Source organism: Drosophila simulans, chromosome 2L, assembly GCF_016746395.2.
Source record: "Drosophila simulans strain w501 chromosome 2L, Prin_Dsim_3.1, whole genome shotgun sequence".
NCBI classification, from domain to species: Eukaryota; Metazoa; Arthropoda; class Insecta; order Diptera; family Drosophilidae; genus Drosophila; species Drosophila simulans.
Genome location: NC_052520.2, coordinates 2,638,106 through 2,660,916, shown reverse-complemented (window position 1 = coordinate 2,660,916; position 22,811 = coordinate 2,638,106). Strand labels below are relative to the sequence as shown.

At 44.0% G+C, this 22,811-nt stretch overlaps 3 protein-coding genes and 1 long non-coding RNA gene across 5 annotated transcripts; 2 read left to right on the top strand and 2 right to left on the bottom strand.

Moving 5' to 3' along the window:
• Positions 1-119: 119 nt before the first annotated feature.
• LOC123327257 lies at positions 120-674 on the bottom strand. The gene is made up of 3 exons (XR_006541865.1): positions 489-674; positions 333-412; positions 120-254 (listed from the first exon to the last, which is right to left on the bottom strand). It is a non-coding gene; the product is annotated as an uncharacterized LOC123327257 (long non-coding RNA).
• On the top strand, positions 520-4,604 carry LOC6730743 (E3 ubiquitin-protein ligase RBBP6). Of its 2 annotated transcripts, XM_016179142.3 has the most exons (3): positions 520-822; positions 883-2,909; positions 2,975-3,136. In XM_016179142.3, the coding sequence occupies exons 1-3, from the start codon at positions 654-656 to the stop codon at positions 2,984-2,986; spliced, it is 2,208 nt and encodes a 735-aa protein (XP_016023163.1). In that variant the 5' UTR covers positions 520-653; the 3' UTR covers positions 2,987-3,136. The 2 variants fall into 2 exon arrangements, with proteins under 2 accessions (XP_016023163.1, XP_016023162.1); XM_016179141.3 differs by having other exon boundaries at positions 521-822; positions 883-4,604.
• On the bottom strand, positions 4,548-5,078 carry LOC27206765. The gene has a single exon (XM_016182578.3). The coding sequence runs from the start codon at positions 5,024-5,026 to the stop codon at positions 4,601-4,603; it is 426 nt and encodes a 141-aa protein (XP_016023161.1). The 5' UTR covers positions 5,027-5,078; the 3' UTR covers positions 4,548-4,600.
• Positions 5,079-5,295: 217 nt separating this feature from the next.
• Positions 5,296-6,583, top strand: LOC6730742 (casein kinase I). Its single transcript, XM_002077874.4, has one exon. It carries the CDS (start codon positions 5,297-5,299, stop codon positions 6,254-6,256), a length of 960 nt encoding a protein of 319 aa, XP_002077910.1. The 5' UTR covers position 5,296; the 3' UTR covers positions 6,257-6,583.
• Positions 6,584-22,811: the final 16,228 nt, after the last annotated feature.

Below are 22,811 nucleotides of genomic sequence, written 5' to 3'. Positions count from 1 at the left end.
TCCTGCGTGTCCTGTCACCAAGTCCTCCCCCTCGACCAAACACCCAACCAATTCTCGTCTGCGTCCATTTCCGTTCGGTTTGTGCCACCGTTGGGGGCACTTAAAAAGCACTTAGTTGTGTTTCATTGAAATAATTTTCAGCATTTCCGCACTTGAACACGATTTTCATTATCCGCTAGCTGCATTTTACTATCCCCCATTGTCTGCACTTTTAATGTGATGGAAATTCGCGCCATTCTGAATAATTATCGCATCTATTTGTGAAATGGAAATATTTCCGCAATTAAAAACATATTTTCTAGCACCCTTCAAGTAATGACGACCATTCCAACCTCATCCAGATTTCCATCCCGGTTCGCACATCCTTTGTGTTTGCCATTTCAGGCATTTATACTGCAATTAAATGCGGGAGCTGCAAACAGCGAAGGAAGCGAAAGTTAATGGAATTCGCTGGGATAATAAAATGGGTCGCAGGACGCAGTGTTTACCTTGATTTTAAGATCTGATCCTACTGTTTAGTTAAGCCTTTAAAGCATTTGAAAAGAGTATCAAAAAATCGGACACAGTGACATAAACAAACAGTCGGTATGAATTAAATTTGCAGTTCAATTTGATGACGACTCTGGGGAGCATGAGTTCCGTGGCTGCTGAAAATGTCATTTACGCTGACGAATCAGAGCTTAATCCGTTTGGAGAGCTCCAAGGACGAGGATGAATGGAATCGGACATTAATGTTCTTCAATGTCGATATTTTGGGCGGAGTGTGCCGTGACCACCAAAACAAGATTACGCAGCCAAGGACCTCCGTTTGCAATGGAAAGCGTGAGTTGATTAACGACATTTGGCAATCGTCCACTAACCCGAATATATACGCAAATCCAGGACGAGCTCCCGGTGGCGGATTGGCCAATCCAATTACGGAGAGTGTGATGTCATTTGGAGCAGCCAATAAATTCTATGCTCGCGGACATTCAAATTTTGATCATGGGAATTATACGCCACGAACTTCTGGCCGGCGAAGAGATAACTTTGCCTATTCCGACAGACGTCGTCACTTTCATTATAGACCAATTAAATCAGGACGAAGTCGTGCCGCAATGGGCTTAGTTTCCCCATCTCCATCGGCCGATTCTACGGGTTACTATGAGAGTAAAAGGATTCACTATGCAGACTTTGAGACTGGGAAAACCTTTGATAGCTATTACCCAGATGAACCTTATGAATTAGAGGAAGATGAACCCCATAGAGTCGTCTCAACCTCTGATTATACAAAACAACAGGAAGATCCAAGAGCTTACAAAGAATATGAGGCTGGCAGATATGAATACTACCCCCATAGTCCAAGGTCAACAAATAGACATCACAGAGAACCTAAAAGGTACTACAGATATCCCTTTACTGAACATCCAACTCAAGAGGATTATCATCGAGACTTCAGAGGAACTGTTCCTCGTCAGTTACGATCTAGTTCTTATAGGATGAAACAGAATTGTAGGCAGGCATCGGGATCTTTACCACCCAACTATGCTTCAAATTGTTACCCGCAGGACTCAACGGAATATGGGAGTGACAATGACTATGATGAATCTCCTGAAAATTACAAAAATTACAGAGATTATTATGAGGAACCGACCACTGATGCCTATAAAAATCCTTATGAAGAATTCCATGACTACGAATACCCAGATTATAAACAAACCAGTAAAGCACCGCCGATACCATTTCCGAAACCCCAACCTAAGTACTACAAAAGTTACTCTAAAACACCATCCCCGAACTATCCAACTAAAATTTCTAAGCCTGAAAGGGAATCTAAAGTAAATGAGGTTGAGGTATCCCCCTATGAAGAAGCCCAAACTCGTCATTTTAAATCCGATAGAATTAAACAAAATAATCATCCAGAGGAAATTCCACGTAGGAAAGGTTTCAACTATGTTAAAGAGCGGAGAGAAGACCCGATAAAATATGACAAAATTTCAAAAGATATTTCACGTCCTGCTCAACACGAAAAGTATCCAAGTAAAAGCCAAGACGACAGATTTACTATGCAAGGGAATTCTCATAGAGAACGTTCTATTTCTAGTACCCATAGAAAAATCTTTAAAGAAGAACTTCCCCACAGATATCGCCCGAAAAAAGTTATTAATGAAACACGTGAGCCGCATAGAAACTTAAGAACTAAATCTGTTGGACAGTACGATAGGCCAAATGGGGAATATGAGAGTTATAAAACTCGTAGTCATCATAAATCTTCGCCAGATAGAAAAAAGTCGGTTGACTTTGTTCGCTTTACAGACTTACACGATGGTTCAGAAATTCCGCATAAAATTCGTGAGAACGGTCAATCCCCATCATCTTTATTTTTCACTATCGAGATACCGTATAAAAAGAAGCATCGAAGGTATACATATCCCCAAAAAGAGGAATATATATCTAAAAGATCACATTCGGGATGCGATAATTTTGCCCCAAAGTCGTTTAGGCCGCAAACATCGCTCTATGATGTTGGGAAAGGTCGGAAGCGGAAAACAATGAAGCAAAAAATATCTGGATTTTTTAAGAGGTCAAAACTATGCTTGTCCAAGTCGAACATTTTCAGAAGCAAATCTAAACTAATGAAGAATTGTAAGCCAGCACAGCGAAACCTAAACTGCGCTCAAGTAAATAATCCTAGCCCCGATTACTTCGTAAACTCTCCCATAGCAAGTAATCACTCTTTGGAGTCGGAAAATGTGGAAGTTCCTTCTCAGGAAAGTGAACACCAAAAATATTGTATAAAAAGGGGGAAGGAATGCCATTATCCCACTGTTTACAGGGGAACCAACAAACAGCTGCCCGAAAATAATAACGAGATCTTTCACCAGTACTCCATGTTCAATGTTCTGAGCTCCACCAACCAAAGGTCGAAGGTAAATAACGATGACTATGACCACTACGATCCGGGATTAAGTAAACGAAACAGTCGATATTTCAGACCTACTGCTGATTCGCCTAAGAAGAGTTCCTACAAGGAATTCGATCGCGTGTCCAGTGGAAATTGCAGTCTCTATAGTGAGGGAAAAAGTGGAGATCCCATCGGAAAAAGTGAAATTAACGTCTGCCTAACGATTCGGGCCACTGATGTGAGTTTGACGGGCAGTCCGAGGATAGTGTCATCAAAAATCGTTGAGGATCGGGGCTTATCCCACAAAAGCAATAATGGTGAAGCCAAAGCAAGCCGTTCCAGGCCAGCAATTCGTTTAGAACCGAGACAAAGTAGTGGAAGCACAATTTGTGAAAGTGCTAGTGGGGAAAACCAATTCAAGAATGTCAGGTTTTCCTCCTCGCACTTTACCCACAATAGTTGTTCCTCCACTCAAAGCAGCTCCGAAAGCAATTCTTCAAGAATTCAAACATCCATACATTCGCAAGAGCATATCTTGAAAAAGAAGAGCATTGAGGCTAGTTCCAAGCCACCCGAAATGCCTGCAAGTATTGGTAGCTCTTCGGAGCACCTTCCTCCACGTCATCGCCATGTCACCAAATGGAGCTTAACCAGTCAGTCCAAGTCCTATAATTCTAGACCTGAAATGTGTTCTAGACCACCGACTTTGTTTCAAAGCGATATAACCAAAAGGTCGAGCCTAAAAAGGGTGGACAACAACCTCGAGAAATCAGTGCCCAAAAAGGTAGTCTTGAAAACAAATAGCTCGGAAAGTATGATTAGTGGGTCAATGTGCAGTTCTGGTAGCAGTGCGAAATCACTTTGCACATGGGAAAATCAGGACACAAGGAAAGATTACAGAAGTGAGTGCCACAGATCCCAGAGCCACAATTTTCAATTTGGCGAAGATAGGAAAATTGAGGTAATCCCAAGAAAAACAAGTAGTTGGCCGCGCCAAAATCCACGAAGCTTTCCAAGACCACCGATCTGGAATACAGATCCTAAACCTTTTGGCAAATCGACCTTGTCACCCATAACATCAACTCAAAGCTTAGAGTCCTCGATAAGTAGATGCTCCAGTGGTGGCTTCACAGGAAATAATGAAGAAGGCACCAGCCACAAGCCAAATAATATGCAACTGGTTTGCTATCCCGATGACGATCCCAATTTAACGAATTCTTGCCAGACCCAGGGTGAATATGGAAGCAGATTCACAGCTATGCGAGGTCTAGACATTACAGAATCAGCGAAGCGAGGGGATCTTTGTTGTCCAAAGCTAGTTTCCGATTTGGAGAGAGAATCCTTCTGCCCGAAAAGCATTGTGGAGGAGCTGAAACGAGAGCTATTGCAGACCTTCCGAGCCGAACAGCAAATCAGGAGTCAATCGCCTTTTCTTCGACCCACTCCGCAAATTATGATATTCCCCTGTGTTCCCAGTGTCATGTGCCAGCCCAGAGCGAACATGAATCCGAGTCCCAATCTATTCCCTAGGCCGGAGTCTGAAATGTGCTGGATACCTAGCTCCAAGCCACAAAACCCCGCTCAGTTCAACTAATTTACATCCATCACACCCGGAAAACCTGCAGTACCCTATAGCTTCAAAAGCGGTGATTAAGATTTAATAAAATATACTTTTTCTATAGAATAACATAATAAATAAAAATAAAAAAAACATATTCAAAACCTCATCTTCTGGTTCTCAGATATGGGGGATTCAATTGGAACTGATATGGTCAGTATTCCGCTGGCTGCCAGAATCGCCGCAAGTTTGGATGTATCCACATTTTGGGGCATTAAAATTTTTTGCTTGATATTCACGTTCTTATGATGGGCCCGAACATAGATGTGACTATTCTTCAGCTGAATGCAAATATTTTCAATGGGAAAATCACGCATATCGAACTCCCAGGACACTCTATTTTCCTTTTCCCTGGGCTTTTCCCATGCAGTGCTGATATCTTCAACATCTTCGCCATTGTTTATCATTCGGCAACAGTCGTAAACATCTTTTTCCAGTTGTTTTACCCTCTGCTCGTATTCGGATTGCATTATTCTAAAATCTTGGGAATCGAATACACGACATTTATATTTTTTCCCAGACATTTTGAATGCCTTTTTCAAGACTTATTTTGATAGTTTTGATTTCCTGATTTTCTGGTTTGACATATATTCCTGAGTCTGAAACATATGGAAAATAAAAAAATATATATTGTCATAAAATATTATTATTCACGAACTGTTTGCAAAGTTAGTTGGTGAATATCCCATTGCTCAATAGTCGGTATCGATAAGAGTTAATCGAGTTAATCGAGCTAAAACTGTGACAGATTGCATTAAAGCTTCGCCATATCACTTTTTTTTTCAAAAATAGACATGGACGACTACGAACTGGAAACCATGCTCCGCGTAAACAGCATCATCGTGATTAGAAAACTGGGCTCCGGATCCTTCGGAGACATCTACGAGGGCAAGCACCTGTCGTCGGGACTCCACGTAGCTCTCAAGGTCGAGCGCAAAAATGCCGGCCATTCGCACTTGCCCGTCGAATCCACGGTGTACAATCTGCTGAGACATGGTATGGGAGTCCCGTTGACGTACCAGTTCTTCTCAAACAGGCGGCACGACGTGCTGGTCATGGAGTTGCTGGGCCACTCGTTGGAGAAGCTATTCGTGATGTGTGATCGCCGCTTCTCCATGAAGACTATACTAATGCTGGCTGACCAGATGGTGGACCGATTGGAGTACCTGCACCTCCATCGCTTCGTGCACCGCGACATCAAGCCGGACAACTTCCTGATGGGCGTTGGCCTGACCAAACACCGGCTCCACCTCATCGACTTCGGCCTGTCCAAGCAGTACTGGGACATGAATGAGAACAGGCATGTTCCCCAAAGGCGCGGCACAAAGTGGGCCGGCACCGCCCGCTACGCCTCCGTTAATGCACTGTGCGGCGTCGTGCAGTCCCGGCGGGATGACTTGGAAGCGGTGGGCTACGTCCTCATGTACCTTCTGCGTGGTTGCCTGCCCTGGCAAGGCCTCTTGCACAGCAGCAAGTTGCAGAAGGCGGAGGTGATCATGGAGATGAAGATGTCCACCTCGCCGAAGAGCCTGTGTGCCGGCTATCCAAGCGAGTTCCACAACTATATTTGCTACACCCGGCAACTGGGCTTCGAAGAGGAACCGGACTATCGGATGATTAGATGCTCCTTCTTGGGTTTACTGTTTAGACTGAAGTTCACCAATGATCTCATCTACGACTGGGACCTCGCCGAGAAGAACAGCGGCAAGAGCGACTCGAAGGAAGATAGTGTGGAGGCGAAAAAGGTCGTCTAAGGGCCTCGGACTGCAGGGTAGTACGATGAATATTGTATGTTGAATAAAACCCTCCGACTTTTCTAGATGTCACAAATGCCAATTTAAAATACACAAGCTGCCAGCTACCAAAATGAGTCCAATTAACAAAACTGGCATTTGTGCAACGTTTGCATTCCGGGCAGATTCGAGCTGTTAGCTGAGATTCTGATTCTGGAGCAGCTGGCAGAAGTGTCCGTCAGAACGGATGGCAGCAAAAGTCAATGGCAACAGCCAGGGGTGCCATGCTGCACAGATTCCATCTGGAAACGGGAGGGCCGAGCAACTTTCGAACAAATGAAAACGTAGCAAATGACAGCATCCAATTTACGTTTGCAATTAAACTGACACCGAACAGACACTTGATTTAGTCGGGAGCCAGTCAGTCCTTGGGCCTGGTTCGGAGCCACCCACAAGTCACTCGGTTCTGGGAAATGTCGATTTATGGACGTGGGCAGTCGAACTACTTTGCCGGCCAGCAGATTTATGAATATGAAAGCACACCAAATGGCTCTTTATTTGCCTGTTTATGTGGCAGCAAACCTGACCAGCAGGATGCATCCTATCAGCAGGATGCGGGAGCGGGTGCGACCTCCTCGGTTAGGATCATCACCGCCTTGTGGCACCTGAACAGGCCCGTGTAGTCGGCCATCTTTGGATTTGGTTCTTTGGCTCAGAGCTTAATGAAGAAAGCCGGCTGTGCAGGCGGGCCGAATTTTCAATTTGTTTGGCAGTTTGTCGAAAATAATTTGAAGTTGAGCTCTGATTTGATTTGAATCTATGATTCAATTTTGTAGTTAGGGATGTTTTAGGAAAGATTTCCTATTAATATCTAGTTCGGTAGGCATTCCAGTTATGAGCTGTTATTTATAATTGTATATGACTTCCTAAATTGTCTTCCGTACGAGGTGTGAAGTAGTTGGTGTTAATGAGGCATTGGAGTTGGAGCCATATATCACCGAACTGGTCAAAACGGTGGGAACCAACGCAAGGGAATTATTAATGCGGACTTCTTATCAAAAATGGCAGCAATCAGCACGCTCGCTTAGCACCTCGTTGGGCGAGTGTGGGAATCCCCTGGACGAGGACGAGAACGAGCACTTTCCCCCACCATTAATCCTGCGAAAGTGTGGAGCAGCAGTCTCTTTTTTTTTGGGAGCAATAGTCAAGTGCGAGCCGTGCTAAAAGCCCCATCAAGGCCAAGTGGCGTGTCAATCGGCCATTAACATGGGTCAGGGAGCTCTCCCTGTGCCGCCGATAAATAAAAACAAACACCTAGATGGAGCACCACCACCCACACCCACACCCAAACACATGCCCACTTCCAAATCCACACCCACTTACCCACCCAATTACGCATAGGATAAAGAAATATGCGAGTCCTAAATGAAGCCGAAACTGATTGAGAAGCCAAAGGGAAAGTGGTCGAAATGAAAATGGAAATCCTTGCCGCCGGATTTTGCCACTCTCTTTCGGTTTTTCGTGCGGCTGAAAGAAAGTCTCTCATTAAAAAATTAAATGCGGCAACACTTGGGAATTTGTGAGAAAATTGCTCATTAAAAGTTTTCACCTGAAGAGCCGCCCAAGGCGAATCTCGACACTAATTTTCTTTTCATGTAATTATGTGCAGCAACTGAAGAAACAGCTCGCAAAAAGGAAAAGTCGCTCGCTCTCTCTTTTATTTTCGCCGGCAATTGTTCGTCTGCTGCATTTTTCCAGCAACTTTTCCAGCCCGACAAGAAGAACTTGAGGTTGCTAATGCAAAGGACACAACTTTTTGCGATGTGTGAAAGACTGCTGCCCATGTTTCCATTTCCTCCGAACTGGCGGCTGCTTTCTGATGGGATTTATGCACCCATCGTCACGAGTATTGGGCATCTTCATTTGGCATTCGCTTTGCGCTTGCCAACTGCAAATTGAATTGATTTTCGTTTGCATTTCCCGGCGGACTGCAGTCGCCTCGACTGCATCCGCATCAAAGCTTAATATTGGAAAAATAATGTGCACAAATTGAACTTATAAATAAATCAAATCAAAATATCATGTATTACGGCAGAAGGACACGAAGTGAGTGGTTCCCAAGCGCATATTGCGTTCGAAATTGAGTTACATTTAAATATTTTCCCATTTGCAATGCCAAGTGTGGAGGTCCAAGATTTCCACTCCCAGTCCCAGCTGCTCCGGCGATTGAGTTTCGAGTGCCTTCGTCCTCCTGGCTGGAGAGCTGATTGTTTTCCAGCAATAGCCAGAGACAAGAGAGGAGTGTATACTTTATAAATGTGTTTACTTCACCCGATGAATTTATTTTATTTTAGATAAATGGGTATTCCATTTGATTTGCTACTATAAGTGCATTTTCTTCGCACAAGAATAAACTAAATTGTCAAAGTACGAGCAGATTTGAATCGAAGTAAGTGGTCTAACAATGCTCTTTGCCAAAATAACCAAATTAAAGACTCCCATTTTCCGTAAATGTTTTAATCAATCAGTTTTATCTGATCCCGCAGCTGCTGATCCCTGTTAAAATACTAATCCCTCAACGCGCTTAGCTGAATGGTTAATTGCATTAATTTATATCAAATAATTTCGATTTCCTCTCGTGCAACGAGCGGCCAACAGGGCGTATAATTGATTTGACTTCCGCGGATGCCTCCGAAAATGGCGCCGCCAATAAATCTCGGACAACACAATGCTTCAGCTTTCGCATTGTGTAGCCGGGTTAAAATTATACGGATAAGATCGGGAATAAATTTGCATGGAACTGCATTTACATTCGCGTTTACATTCACATTCGCCGCAAAAGCAAATCTTCAATGGCCAGTGGAAGAGTTTCGCTACCCACGAAACTGGAGCTGGCGGTGATTAATTATCTACATGAAAGCGTGCAATTTACAGCTTACCTTAAGCTCGCCCCCCGATCTGCCCCGCCCACTACCACCCGGCCGTTGTTGTTATTGTATTTATGGAGTGTTTAGTTGTCTGGGCCCGATTCGAGTACGGATAAACGGGAAAGTTACAGCGAAACTGATTTCCATAGCGCACTTTATCTAAATTAAAATCAAAAACTCTGCCGAGCCAGCGCCATTCATTCCGCACGGCAATTGAGCCTTGTCCTGGAAGTTAGTCGGTGGATATATATAGGTACATAGTAAGCAAGGATACGTGTGGCCACTCCAATTGGGCCAGAAGTTGCGTTGTTGCCTTAAACGCTGTTACCAGCACTTAACTGCTTCTCTAAATTTGCAAATATGTTATTTGTTCTGATAAGAAATTGCAGGAAATTCATTATTAAATATTAATTAAATAGTTGGTAATGAAACTCAAGTTATTAGTTCAAAATATTCGAGTTATTTGTTGTACGCAATATTTGTAAGGGTATTTTGAAAACCAATCTCGATAAGGATTCTTTTGTAAGCCGGCAGAGTAGGTTTTATTTTGCAGCGGTTTAATTAACAAGATGATCGAAATTGATATTTTTAATGGAATTTTCCTCGGGGCTTGGTTGATGTCAAGCCGTCACATCCAATCGCGTCTTTGGCCCCAACTGTGACTCCAGGGCAGCGGGAGTAGATGATGTCACGATCTGGCTGGCTGCTCCAGAACTAAACCCATGCGAACTGCCTCCCACTTTCGCATCCATTTCGCTCCTCCAGTTTGTCAATGTCACCGGGAGTCAGCGGCTGTGCGTTGTTGTCTGCAGGTAAATGGTGTGTATTTCAATTTAGATGCGAATAAATTGCCGACAATAAAGCGGAGGAAAATGTGTAATTTGTTTGGGTCGTTTGTTCCCAGTGTCATATCTCCTGGAATGTATCTGTATCTGTATCTGTGGCTGAGCGATGAGATTCTTATTTTAATTTTGATTATGTGCGCTCTTCTTTTCCGGCCAAGCATTCCGAGCAGATTTGTATCTGTTAGTTACATTTACAAATTGCCCAACGCATTTGCAGTTATCCACCCCTGGGGCTTCCTACTCCCAGATTGAGCTGTATGTGCTCAGCCTTTAGCATCTAATGGGTAGTGGAATTCGCATGTATGCTGGCCTCTTAGAATGGCATAAACAACAATCTTCTTCTTCTTCTATGGCACGCCATGTTCGATAGCTAGTCCTTAAGTGCTGAGATTTTGCAATTTTGGAGCGGAACACAGGCCATTCATACATCCTTTTGTAGCCGGAGCGTAATAAGATCATTTGCCGGAATGCATTATGAGGCCGTCCCAGAGGAGGCAGTCACACCTGCCCGCCCACCCGCACACAGGTTAATGTCCTCGGCTGAGAACATCATCACCGGCATGGAGAGCCGTAAGTCTTAGGTCGGATTTACAATGGCCAACTTGTGGGCCATTAGCAAAAATGAAAACAAGGCCATCCCATCGCCGGCACACAGACACACAAAGGTGAGGCTGCGAAACGCTTATTAAAACGACACTTTGGCCCTGTGACAGGATGTGACGACACATCCGGGGGAGCCCAACCCCGAACCCGAGCCCAGACCCTGGCCCAATCCCAATCCCAGCCGAGGGAGAGGTAATTTAGATTGCGTCTGCCGTCGGGTCATAACAGACCCAGTTGACATGGAGGTTAAAGATTATGCCTGGGATATCGCTTTCAGCCAAGTGGCGTGGGCTGTGCTATGCACCTGCCACAGGTTTAGGCCAAGTAATTGCCAAATATTGAGACAACAGAGCGGGTGGGAGCGGGTCCCGTTAGCAGTTCCCCTTCCGTTTCCGCTTCCGTCACGAAATTGAATTATTAATGCTGTTGTCATTGGGATTGGGCGCGTTGAAAGTGCGCCGCGAAAAATAGAACTTGTTTGTCCGAGGACCACAATTAAGTTGTCAGTCCAAAGTCGGGGTCAAAAGCCTAGGCGTTGACTTTTGCCTTTGATTGCAGCGACAGGTGTGGCCAGGATATCCCCACAGGATATTTGCCACCTGGGCGTTGGTTTAATGTAGATATCAGCCCTTTGCGGTCGCCACTTAACGCATTCGTAAAAGGGTTTTTGTTTAGTTTTCCATAAGACCACGGAACTCTAGTTCTTTTAATGGTATTAATTTTGATTTGTTACCTTTTCCTTAACACGGGGAATTGGATGCGGTACCTGCATTGTCATTGCATTAAAAATGTAAATTTCGAGAGAGCCAAAGTACTCTACAAAGGCGCGATTACGCAGTTCAAGTGTCCAGGCCTTTGTTGTGGACCCTTCGTGTTGTTGCAGCCCGGATGAAGTGCCTCTGCTCCTTCGCTGATCCTTGATCTTTGCCAGCGCCTGCGGGCCGCAAATGGAGAGCTGGCGGGGCGACAAAGTTCCATTCAAGTGGGTGCTCAACTGGATGTTGCCAAACAGCATCCATCTGCACAAAGGTGAACGTGCCAAGTGGCGTGGGTTCCAAGGAGGATGCCAGCCACACCCGGCCAAACAATGGGGCACTGTGTGGGTGTGTGGGTGTGTGGTATGACCAGCCCCAGGACTTTCCCACCCCAAGTCGCCTGGAGCGAGGACTCGGCTTGATTTTGTGTGCTCTGCACTCGGCTGCATCTTGGAAGCGAGCTGTGTTTGAGCCGTATGCCAGGAATGGCCATTAACTGCATGTCGGGGTACAAATGCGAAATGTGTTAAATCGAATCCCCTGAATTCCAATCACACAGCAAACAATTTTGATTGCTTCAGTAGAACAACTGGATTGGGCTCCTACCAACCAAAGATGCATGGAATATGAGAGATGTTAATATAATATTATTTCATTGGCAATTGATTTATGATAAAAGTATATAGAGATAGAAACAACGACCTCCTTTCCTTGAGTAAGCTTATCAATTTACGTTACTCTTACATTTTCAGCAGGGCCTACTTCACTTACATTTTTTGAGTAATGGCCACCATTAAGCCCTTGAATCTTCTGCTAATAAAAAACGTCATTTTGCTGCTTGACTGCAAAGTGTGTAATTGCATAACCTCAAAGAAACACATTAGTGGGCACTCCTGGAAGTGTTCCAAAGGAGGTGTTCCACAGGAGCTGCCGCGGTGAACCTGCTTATGTGTGCGTTGTGGAGGACGAGGACCTGCCCGTCACCGAGGCAAACTAATTACGCGCCCCTTTAAGAAATTAAATGCATTTTGGCCCCGCCTTGCCGGCAATTTGAGTGCTCTACTCGGTGGCCGGGTGAGCACATAATTGCCACTTGTCGCAGCTCCTCGAGAAACGCTTCCTTGGCGTTCTTCTACAATATAAAAAAAAAAGGAGAAATGCGAAAATAACAACTGCCTCATAATGGCAGTGCAGAAATCAAAAGAGTTGACTCGCAATTAAAATAAATTAAATATTTCAAACGTGAAATGAGCTCTGGTCTGGGAATGGCGTCATTATGAATTTAAGGATTCGAGTTTTCTGAAGCATATTTTGCTTAATTAAATGCTGAATGCCGAGCAACTCATTTATTGCATAATTAAATTTTTCGCCAGAAAATCAACAGTTTTATTTATAAATCACTTCGTAACTGAAAAGGCCATTTGATGTTAGAAAATTAAAATCCGTAGTGACACAACAGTATTTGTCAATTAAATTATATATTATTCTCTGCAGAGGATTCAATTTAAAAATGAATTCAGCACATTGGTTGTATTTTGCATTAGTTTTCGAAGAAGAACATACAAATTTTCCACACATGCCACTATGCCACTTATGTTGGCTCTTTGGCTTTTCACTTATCAATTGTGGCAGCTTTTCGAGCGGATTATTAAGAATTTATGCCGGGTAAATATGGAAAATACAGCGCCATATTGGAATCGAACACGTACGAAGACGTGAGTCCTGCCAGGAGTCCTGGCGGAGCCTACCACAGCCACAGCCAGGATCGGGCCAGGAATCGGGATGGGAATCGGAGATGGCAGTGGAAATGGAAATAGTTTTCAGCGAGTGACACGCATACCCGGCATGTTCGAGTATGACACATGTTCTGTGGCCTATTTTATTAATCGCATTTTTGCCACATTTCGGGGCCGCATTAAATATTAAATGCCAGGGAAGCAAATGCGGATTATGCCCGGCTCGGGATGTGGCTCAGTTTAGTTTCATCTAGCCGACATGCACAATAAATTGTATTTAAAATGAAACAGTCGCCCGGCAACTTCTTTCATTCCGGACACGTGCGAATTCATTCAGGACGTGTGGCGTTGGCCCTGATCTCTGACATGGCAGCCTGGCTTCGGAACAGGAACAGAAACAGGAGCTGGAGCTGAAGCTGGGAATAGCCGGCAGGACTCGATGTTTGCCTTCTGACGTTTACAAATTACCCACAGCTGGCGAGCAAAATGCCAGGGCATTGTGTGCGCCTGGCTCCGCCGTCCTTCGTCCTGCGTCCTGCTCCTGGGTGCTATATTAAACGTACATATGTCTCGGGATCCCAGATCTGCCGAAAAACAAGTGCTCTTACATGTGACTGAGTGGTCTGAGTGGAGAGGCTGGGGGCTCAGTTAGTTTATTTTTTGCATGAATTATTCATCCGGCTTTGTCTCATCAAATTGAGCGACCTCGTTAGTCTCTAAAATGTCAAAATTTCTACTGCCAAACATTTGTTGTTTCAATTATTCAAATGTAATTTCCAAATTGCACTTTTCAAAATGAATGGAAAATAAACTTTTCCTGCAGGTGAGTGCGTTGTGTTTTGTTTACATACGGCATTTGCATATGTGATAAGTTTGGAAGTGACTGCTCAGCCTAATTAATATAGATTTGCCTACTGAAAAGTATGATCTACCACCAGTTTACGAATCGTTACATCATATTGGATAATTGCTTATTTGTGCTCTAATTGAGTTATGCGATATATAATTGAAAGACTGCAGTTAAAACTTGGCCAAATTAAAGTTTGTTCCCCACGTCGTATGCGTAATAATACGCATAATTCCCAAATTGCTACATTAATTCACGAGTTGGGCTGGGTTTTTCACTGGGGCTTTCGCTCGACCCTCGGGCGAGGTCCTGGCGTTTATGCGAAAAGTTTAATCAACAAACTAAATCGCTTAGCAGCGCGAACTGTAACTAATTTGCTTTGCGGGCTACAACCGTGCGAAAAAGTTGCTGCCGTTTGCGCATCATAATGATAAAAGTTGAATGTCCCTGCAGCAAAAGGATATGTGTAGCTAAATATATATGTATGTGTGTGTGAAATTTTGAATAAATAATTACACACCTTGGTGCAATTGATGAGAAATAATGGAAGTCCTTAAATTATCGAGATGCATTTTAGTTTCATTCTGCACTTGCTTTAAAAGTCCTCTTGATTTTTGGTTAAATCACATCTGATTTCTCAGTTCTGGGATCGTACCGAAAAAAGCTGCCTGTCTTTTTGCGAGCTACCCACCCACAACTAGTATTCATCCCAGCCCCAACCATTTCCCCATTGAGGGCAGAGAAAGGCACATAAAAATGCGAATGAAGAAGCGAATGAAGTGAGCTCTTGAATGGCAACATTGAATACGCATACGCTCGAGGAGTTTGCATGTTAATTAAATAGAAAGCACCGACGGGCCCGATGCATTGCACTCGAAAGTCGAGTCAACTCGAGTCGAGGACCTTGGCTTCGTCCTGGCGAAACGAGGCCATTCATATCAATTTGTTTGGCCTACGCATTGAATTGCGGTTTGTGGATAAGCCTTCCCAGATGGGAATTCCTAGTAGTACGCCGCCACTGCTACGGCCACTGCCTTCCTCATCCGGTCGGTTGTGATCTCTTTGGCAGCGTCAAGTGCTACTCAAAATTTACAGAATTCATTTATGCAAATGAAGTGCCTTTTATGACGCCGAGAGATGAGATGAGATGCGACCAAGGACGCTGGTGCTGATGATGATGCGAAATGCCAGGCAAAGCCAGCACGAAGGAGAATGGATTGGAATAGAGCCAGTTGCAAGGACGAGACAAGACAGTGCGAGTAATGAACGAAAATTGAGCAAATTATTCAGTTCCTTTGGCACAACAATTAAACAATTTACGTACATTTCCAAGTGCTCCAGCATTTTGCCAACTAATTACGCGAACTGCTGGCTTAACTCGAACCAGGATGGCACAGGATGCGCTGACTATGTAGTTCGTTTTCCACCTAATGAGCTCCTATGTGCGTGCTCCCTCCTGATAGGTAAATAATTGGAAAAGTTTCGAATCAACAAGGATATAAATATGATATTTTATATGCTCCTTGGCAGTCGAATAAATATATATTTCTTCGCTTCATTTCAAGTGATATCTAAATGAAACATCTTCAACTTGCCCGCCGTCTGTCAGCCAAAACAACTTACTCACCCATATATTGCGGCTGTTTATCTTGCCCGTCTGGCTATTCACTTGGCAGGCCATAAAAAACGCTGGCCAAGTCAATCTGGGCCCATCAATAAAACAATCAATAGACGCTGACAGCTGCAAATCCTGCTGCCCGGGTGAATGGATAACTTCGGATGGGCTTGGCCATTCATAAATTGACACATTATCGAAATTTATGGCAACAACAGCGGCCAAATACAAAGGCGTGATTCGTTGGCAGGACGAAGGGAGCCGATGGTGGGATGCAGGCAAATATCTGTGCGAAATTAATGATGCGACACATTGGAAAAACAAAGGACATTGCCACGCAGCACAGCAAACAGGGGGCGGACAGCAGAAGCAACAGTTGCAAACAAGCAAGGTCGTTGCAAGGGGGGAATCACAGGGGGGCGATGGAGGGCGGAAAACGGAAGCCACCCCCTGGGTTGCACCACCCCAAAACAGAGGAGGAAATTCTGTGTTAACTCCGAAAAGATGGGAAAGAAAAACCTCCACCAGAACAGGGAAACTACCGCAAGGGGTTGGCAAACAATTATAGATAGAGATGACAAAAATTCTGAGTGTCCAAATTCACTTATGTGGTATTCAAACCATTCAAACCCTTTGTTTTTTCTACCCCTGTAAATCAAACAATACAACACAATTATGCACTATACATCCTTTTCAAAAAAAAGTATTTACAAATAGTTTGTTATTCCTAACTCGATTATAATTAGTTCTAAAGCAGTCGCATTACAACAAATTAATAAATAATTTATTGATTTGTGGTCAAACTTTTTCTCTATATTCATATATATTGTGGTAGAGTGTAGGGCAGTAATTAAAATTCGTGTGTCGCAAGTGGCCAAGTGGCGCATTACGTTTTTATTCCACCCCTAGCTGCAAGTTTGGAGGGTTGTGATTTCTTGCCCCGGGCTCTCGGTTCTGACGTTTTTATTAAATTCCAGCAGCGTGCATCGCCATCTCCTCCAGCTGGACATTAAGTTCACAAATTTTTTAATAAACTGGCATCCAGTAATGAAACACAATGGAACTTCAACCCGAAAAGGGCCAGTCCAGCTTATTTTCCGCAGCTCCGCAGGGGATGTTCGCACCACCCAGCAAATCCACCCAAGCCCACCACCCACCACCCCCAATGGAAATTACTTGTTTTGCTTTGTTGCGGTCTGAGGGGGGAATGGGGATGGCTGTTTGATGTATTAATTCGGAGAGTGCTGGGGATGGGGTGGTGGTGGTGTCGGCGGGGGCTTGGGTATGAATTTCAAGTTGCTGCAAATAATTGTGACGTGAGCGAACTCCAAAAGGCACTTGGCAGACAGATGACGCCGGAGTGCGAAATGCCACTTCAATTGTCAGGATTCCGAGTTGGAGTTGGATCGGAGTAGTCTACAAATGTTGTTCACCTTTTTACACGTAGAGAGCATCAACGTCAACAACTTTTTAACAAAGGCGACGAGTCCTGAAGACGCTGCAAGGACATGGCTGACATGGGGGGATATTCCACGGGGGTTTTCCAGGGGGTTTTTCCGGCTTTCCCGGCGGCCAGACAATGGCTGAGCTGACTTATTCATGCTGCAAAGTTCGCAGTGCTCGCAGAGACATAGACATCGCAAGGACTTCCGCAGAAATCATCCTGGCACAACGCTGTTTGACATTTCGGCCTGCATTATTTATTCGCTGCACTTTCCACATTTTCCAGCCCCCAACTTTTCCGACCGCCCAGGGAATCGATGAGAAATGTTAACTTTTTCAGTTTAGTTTTTGTTACAGCCCAGCTTTGCTCCCACTATATCCTATATATATATATATATATTCCACTTTTTAGGGGACTCTTTTATTTAATCAACAACTGACATCGCCGCTCATGTGACAATGGGCGAAACCCGGTAAATCCCCGTTGGCCGGTCGGAAAAATCCCCGTGGCTGCCACATCCATATTATTCCGCGGATTTGTTGCATTTATGTGCATCAGAGTGGAGCGCAGGTTTTGGAAACTGATTGGGGAATAGGGAAAATCAGGGGGCGAAAGGCTGCGAGTTCTTTAGTTCTTTATTTCTCTCGATTTCCTGCTGACAAGCGGAAATCCTTGTGGCGCGGCACTTAAGCAAATAGCAGAGTAAAATCGAAAAGGTTGCCTTATGCATATTGCATTTTGCGGGGTTGTGTGGATTAGAAGTCCATTAAGTGAATTTCCCACCAGCAAATGTTTTGTTTTGATAACGATTTAAGGTGACTAACGAGTTTAAATGGTGCAGCAATCAAATTTACCATATCCAATCATTATTTAATGCAGCAAACTAATTAAAACCCTTTGCCAAAATAATAAATCACGAACAGTGGTGATTAGTGCTGTTCACGCTTTGCAATCAATAACTTAATTAAATAAAAAGCCAGCATAGATGACAACTGACTTTTAATTAGAGCATAGATGTTAATTAGCTGCGATTGCGAGGCACCCATGTGCATCACTTTCGTTCAAATTTTAATGTTTGGCAATCGAATTATGATTGATTCTTAATCAAGCAAATTATTGTTTGTCCAAAACCAGGATTGCGGTGGTGTGGCTTTAACCTAGCTATCCCCGCGATGTTTGTCCAATTAAGCCGATGCTTTGGGGCCAAGTGGGCGGGGCTAATTAATGGATCTGAGCCATGTGGCATGGAGGCATTTTCGCGACTACTTCGACTAATCAAACTAATTAGGAAATTATTTCCATTCGAGGGGGGCGAGGAGGAGGGGATCTGTGTGCCCCCAAGTATTTGCATGTTTTTAGCAATTCAGAGGGGGCGGCTTATGCACACCGAATATGTCTTGTCTGTGTAAAAATAATTTATGTATGATGTTTGTTCTGCGCAGAATGGATGCTGGCACACATATTGGCCCCCAGCCGACGACCTCCTCGATTCCATTGAATGCGATTGTAATTAGGGATTAAATAAGATTACAACCATCAATATCAATTATTGTGGCACGCATGTATGGGCTGTTCATTAGAATTTGTGCGCAAGAAAGAATCGGGGGCAAAAAACAATGATACTGAAACAATACATTACATAAATTAATGTTGATTTAATGAATGGAATGCATATTCATTAGGCCGTGCCAAAACCGCTTCGGGTTTCCGTGTATTTAGTTAATTGCAATCGAACTAAGTCGTGGCGACTTTTGGGCGGGGAATCGCCCAGGCACCTTTTCCTTTTCGCCCCGCCCCCCAAAAGCGTTTTCCGCTTGTTTTCCTCTAAGCTGATTAGGGAAATTGCGATGTTTGGGGTAGCAGCCAGTGCGATTTGTTTCCATATTTAAATCTGCAAATATGCCGCCACGCTCTATATTGATTTTAACTTACTAAGAATCAATTGAATATGGGTGGGTTTAATCAGTAAACCTGTGAAAAGCGTACACATTTCGTTGAACATAACAAAATATTGATTGGATTTGTCTAGTTGTAAGCATCGAAATTGATAGCTAAATATAATTATTTTATTCAAATCAGCAAATACGACGGTGCATGGAAAACGAAAAGTTTAATTAAGAAGTCACAGAAAATGACATGATTACTAAATTTAGGTGATTTCGTTTGAGCTTAAATTCAAATCAAAGTGCTTAAATATAAATACATCTTAATTAAAGCATTTATTAAATTCTAACATTTTATAGATTTTTTAGTTGTTCGCCATGCGAATTCGAAGTATTTCCTCGTTAGCTGGCATTTTTCTGGAATGGAAAGTCACTCTCTGTCCTCCGCCGCTTTTCCCATTCAATTTGGCAAGTGCATGGAAGGACTTACTCAGTTTTTTGGCAGCACCCCCCACCGCTGCCCCGCAGCCCCAAGGACGTGACATTGAAATATTACAATAACATGTATGCATGTGTGTAAAGTGGGCCCATCGATTTTGCGTGCCATAGGCAGAATTTTCCCCCGGCGCAAAAAGTCAAATTTTCTGTGAATGTTTTTGTCACAAATGACTTTGCCGTTTTAATTGATTGCTGGCAATAAACCGAATAGGCGCCCTTTGTGCCTCGTTTTTCCACCCACTGAAATCCCGCCCCCCCAGAAAAGTTTAAATGGAAAAGCGTCAACGTCATGCATGTGCGTGTGTGTAAGTGTAAGTGTGTGTAAGCGAGTGGGTGGGTGGTGGAAATTGCTGGATCGCCCTCTTCCGCCCTATTTTTTTTTTTTTTTTTTGGCTTTGTGGAAAATTCGCCGCTTATTCTTAGAATTTCTACGCGACAATTTCAACTTTTATTTGCACAACATGCAAGGGTGGGTGGCAACTGGCACCCCCATAAAATTCTCAATTACATTTATGATTTCTTGCGCGTTGTGCCATTTTCCCACTTTTCCATCGCCAAGATACTGATACTGTTTGCTTTCCTTTCCTTTTCGCATTGTTTTGGTTTTTATTTTTATGCCGCTTTTATTGCATTATTTTCAGCGGGGGCCGTCGTTCTATGCATGTGTTTATTCTGGAATGGAATGTGCTGGAGAAAATGCCACGGAAAATGGAAATGGAGCCATTTTTCCGTTGGCCTCGGAACGTGACCGAAACGCAATTTGCCGAGCTTAGTTTAATTTGCTCGTATTAAGCCCGGCCAAATGGGCAGCAATAAAGAATTGTCCCGCTCCACCCACCGCCGCTTTTCCAGCAAGTTTTCAATAATACGCATACGACCCGAATCGTCTGTTTGATTTTTAACGTCGCCCATCTATTGACATGGACAGATTCGGAAATTTGTTCTTACGGCTCCTGCTCCTTGGAGTCGCCGGGTGCTGGTGCCCCTCTTAATCCCTTTAATGGACTATTAAGCGCTTTTACGGCCACAAGAGGCCCTGACCTCCATCCACTGCCGCTCCTCCAGTCTTGTCCTGCTCTCTAGGCCTGCTTTATGGTCCGGCTCGAGTTTACGATAATCTCATCATTTGATGTTGCAGCACGTTCGTCAATGCCCATTTTATGCTCTACAATATTTGCATTGTGCACAGGGAGAAACGAGTTGATGGGATCATTATGTGCAAAGGACTTGTTTACAAGGATTTTACTATGAAGTTTACGCAGCCCAACAATTGGCTTGTTAAAACCTATTGCACAACTATAAAATTATTCAATAATGCAAATCAATTGCAGTGATTATCAAAAGTGTAAAAAATATTTAATATTTATCTTATACAACCTCTGGCAAATTGTGTTTATTTGCAACAATGGTTTAAAGTATTTTTTGTGAGTGCGCGAGTGTGTGTGCTGGAATAGAAGATGTAAATTGGAGGGTTCTACTTTTCCCTTGTGTTGCCAGGACTCGTAGAACTTGTCAGCAGCGGTGTGTAATAAATTGATTGTGCCAGCAGGAGGCGTCTGGGACCCCCGTTTTCCGAGCCCCATGTCCATCACCGTCACCATCCCCAATCCGACCCTGGAACGGGCTCGATTCTTTTTGAAATTGATACCCCTAATGGCTGACCGGGTTCAGGAATGGATGTTGATGTGGATGTGGATGTGGACGAGGATATGTCCTGGTGCTGCCTTGATTGACATGTGAATGGGCAAAGACGCAGCCACTTTCAGTTAGCCGCCCAATTAAGAGCGCTTTCTGCCTTTTGTGCCGGCAAACAAAGCCAAACACAAAGGCGGTGGCCAAGCCCCGGATACGGGCCAGTGGACATTGGATCCGCATCCGAACCTGGAACCGGGCAGCACACAGATGTGAGCGTGGATGTCGACTTGGTGGCGTGGCGCGGCATGGCATGTCAGTCACGCAGTTTTTCAGACGATCCAAGCCGGCGCTCTGGAAGCCAGAAACCGGCGAACGATGAGACAGTCTCGTCCTCGTCCTCGTCCGCGCCCTCGTCTCGTTTTCCCTCGGGGGGGCGTGGCATTTTGTGACTTTGTTGCGTGATTACCCTAATTGATGGGCATTTCCGGCGGACAAATGAAGCCACTCAATTAACACCTTTCACGAGAATAAAAGCCGCACGTCAGCTGCCCCGAAAACCCATCTGCCATCACCCGGCACTCAGAACTCCCAACGCGTTATTTATTCAGTAACATTTATTCAAATTGAGCATTTTTGTGTTGAATATATCCATAACTGAGTGCTCCTCTGCGGAGAAGTGGGAATGTCCGAGGAAACAGCCTCACTTTCGGGTAATTAAGGAATTTCTGCAAAGTTTTCCCCATTGGCAGGACACTAAAAAGAATTTCAAATTACATGTGTAATTATTTTGGCCGCCAGCGACGTCGTCGACGTGCCTGTCAAAAATTCGTTCGCTGCGCATATTATAATGCCATTTGCAATTCTCTTTCATTTTCGCTTCTAATTTAACGAAATTAGCAAATAAAAAAGTTTTCCGCAAAATTACACAAATGTAATTCGGCCACGAGACTGCAGGACCACCCAAGCCATTCAACCCACACCAAATGGCGCAAGTCAAAATGGCAAGGCGGCCAAAAGAACCCGAAAAACGAGTCCAAAAGCGAAATGGGGGCCATAATGACTGGGCGAGGGAGGGGGGTTTTTTGGTGTGGCGAGGGCAGGAGGGTTCTTGGCTGGGGTCGGGTCAGCGCTCATTTCGGGCGAAACTTTGGGAAATTGTATGATAATTTAAATATACAAACAAATTGTGTGGCGCTTTCAATAAAACTTTTACCATTTCTTGGGCTCTTGCCTTTTCGGGTGCGGCCAGCTGAGTTATTAGCGCATTAAGTGGCAAAATTTGTGTGACAGCCAAAGTCTGAAATTGTTTTCCTTCTCCACTCGGAAAGTTAAAATCTAGCAAATTTAGTGTTTACTATGAAATTTTAAGAATCAAAAGTAAGTCCAAAACGGCAACAAAATCGTGAGCTAAGAAATCAAAGCACAGACACTTTGCTTTCCTTGCCAAGAAAATTCATTTTTTGCCAATAAATTGATGGTAATGAAGTGAAAATCGTCTAAATCCTATAAAATGTGTTTCAAGATATACAAACACATTTGGGTCTGTGTGGCATTTCTATTCGCTGACGATCCGCGTTCTCGTTCAAGTGGCTGTCAGACATCCTTGACTGATGGCACTGACAATTGCGGCAGGATCCGTGCAACAATAAGTCTACTGACACTCACACACACACACAAGCACACACGCCCCCGCTGACGGGGGGAAACTTCGTGCCCATGTCAATGCCTCAATCTAGATGTACGCTGCAATTTTCGAGGCCTGTCAACTTCAAAAACAGAAATGCCACA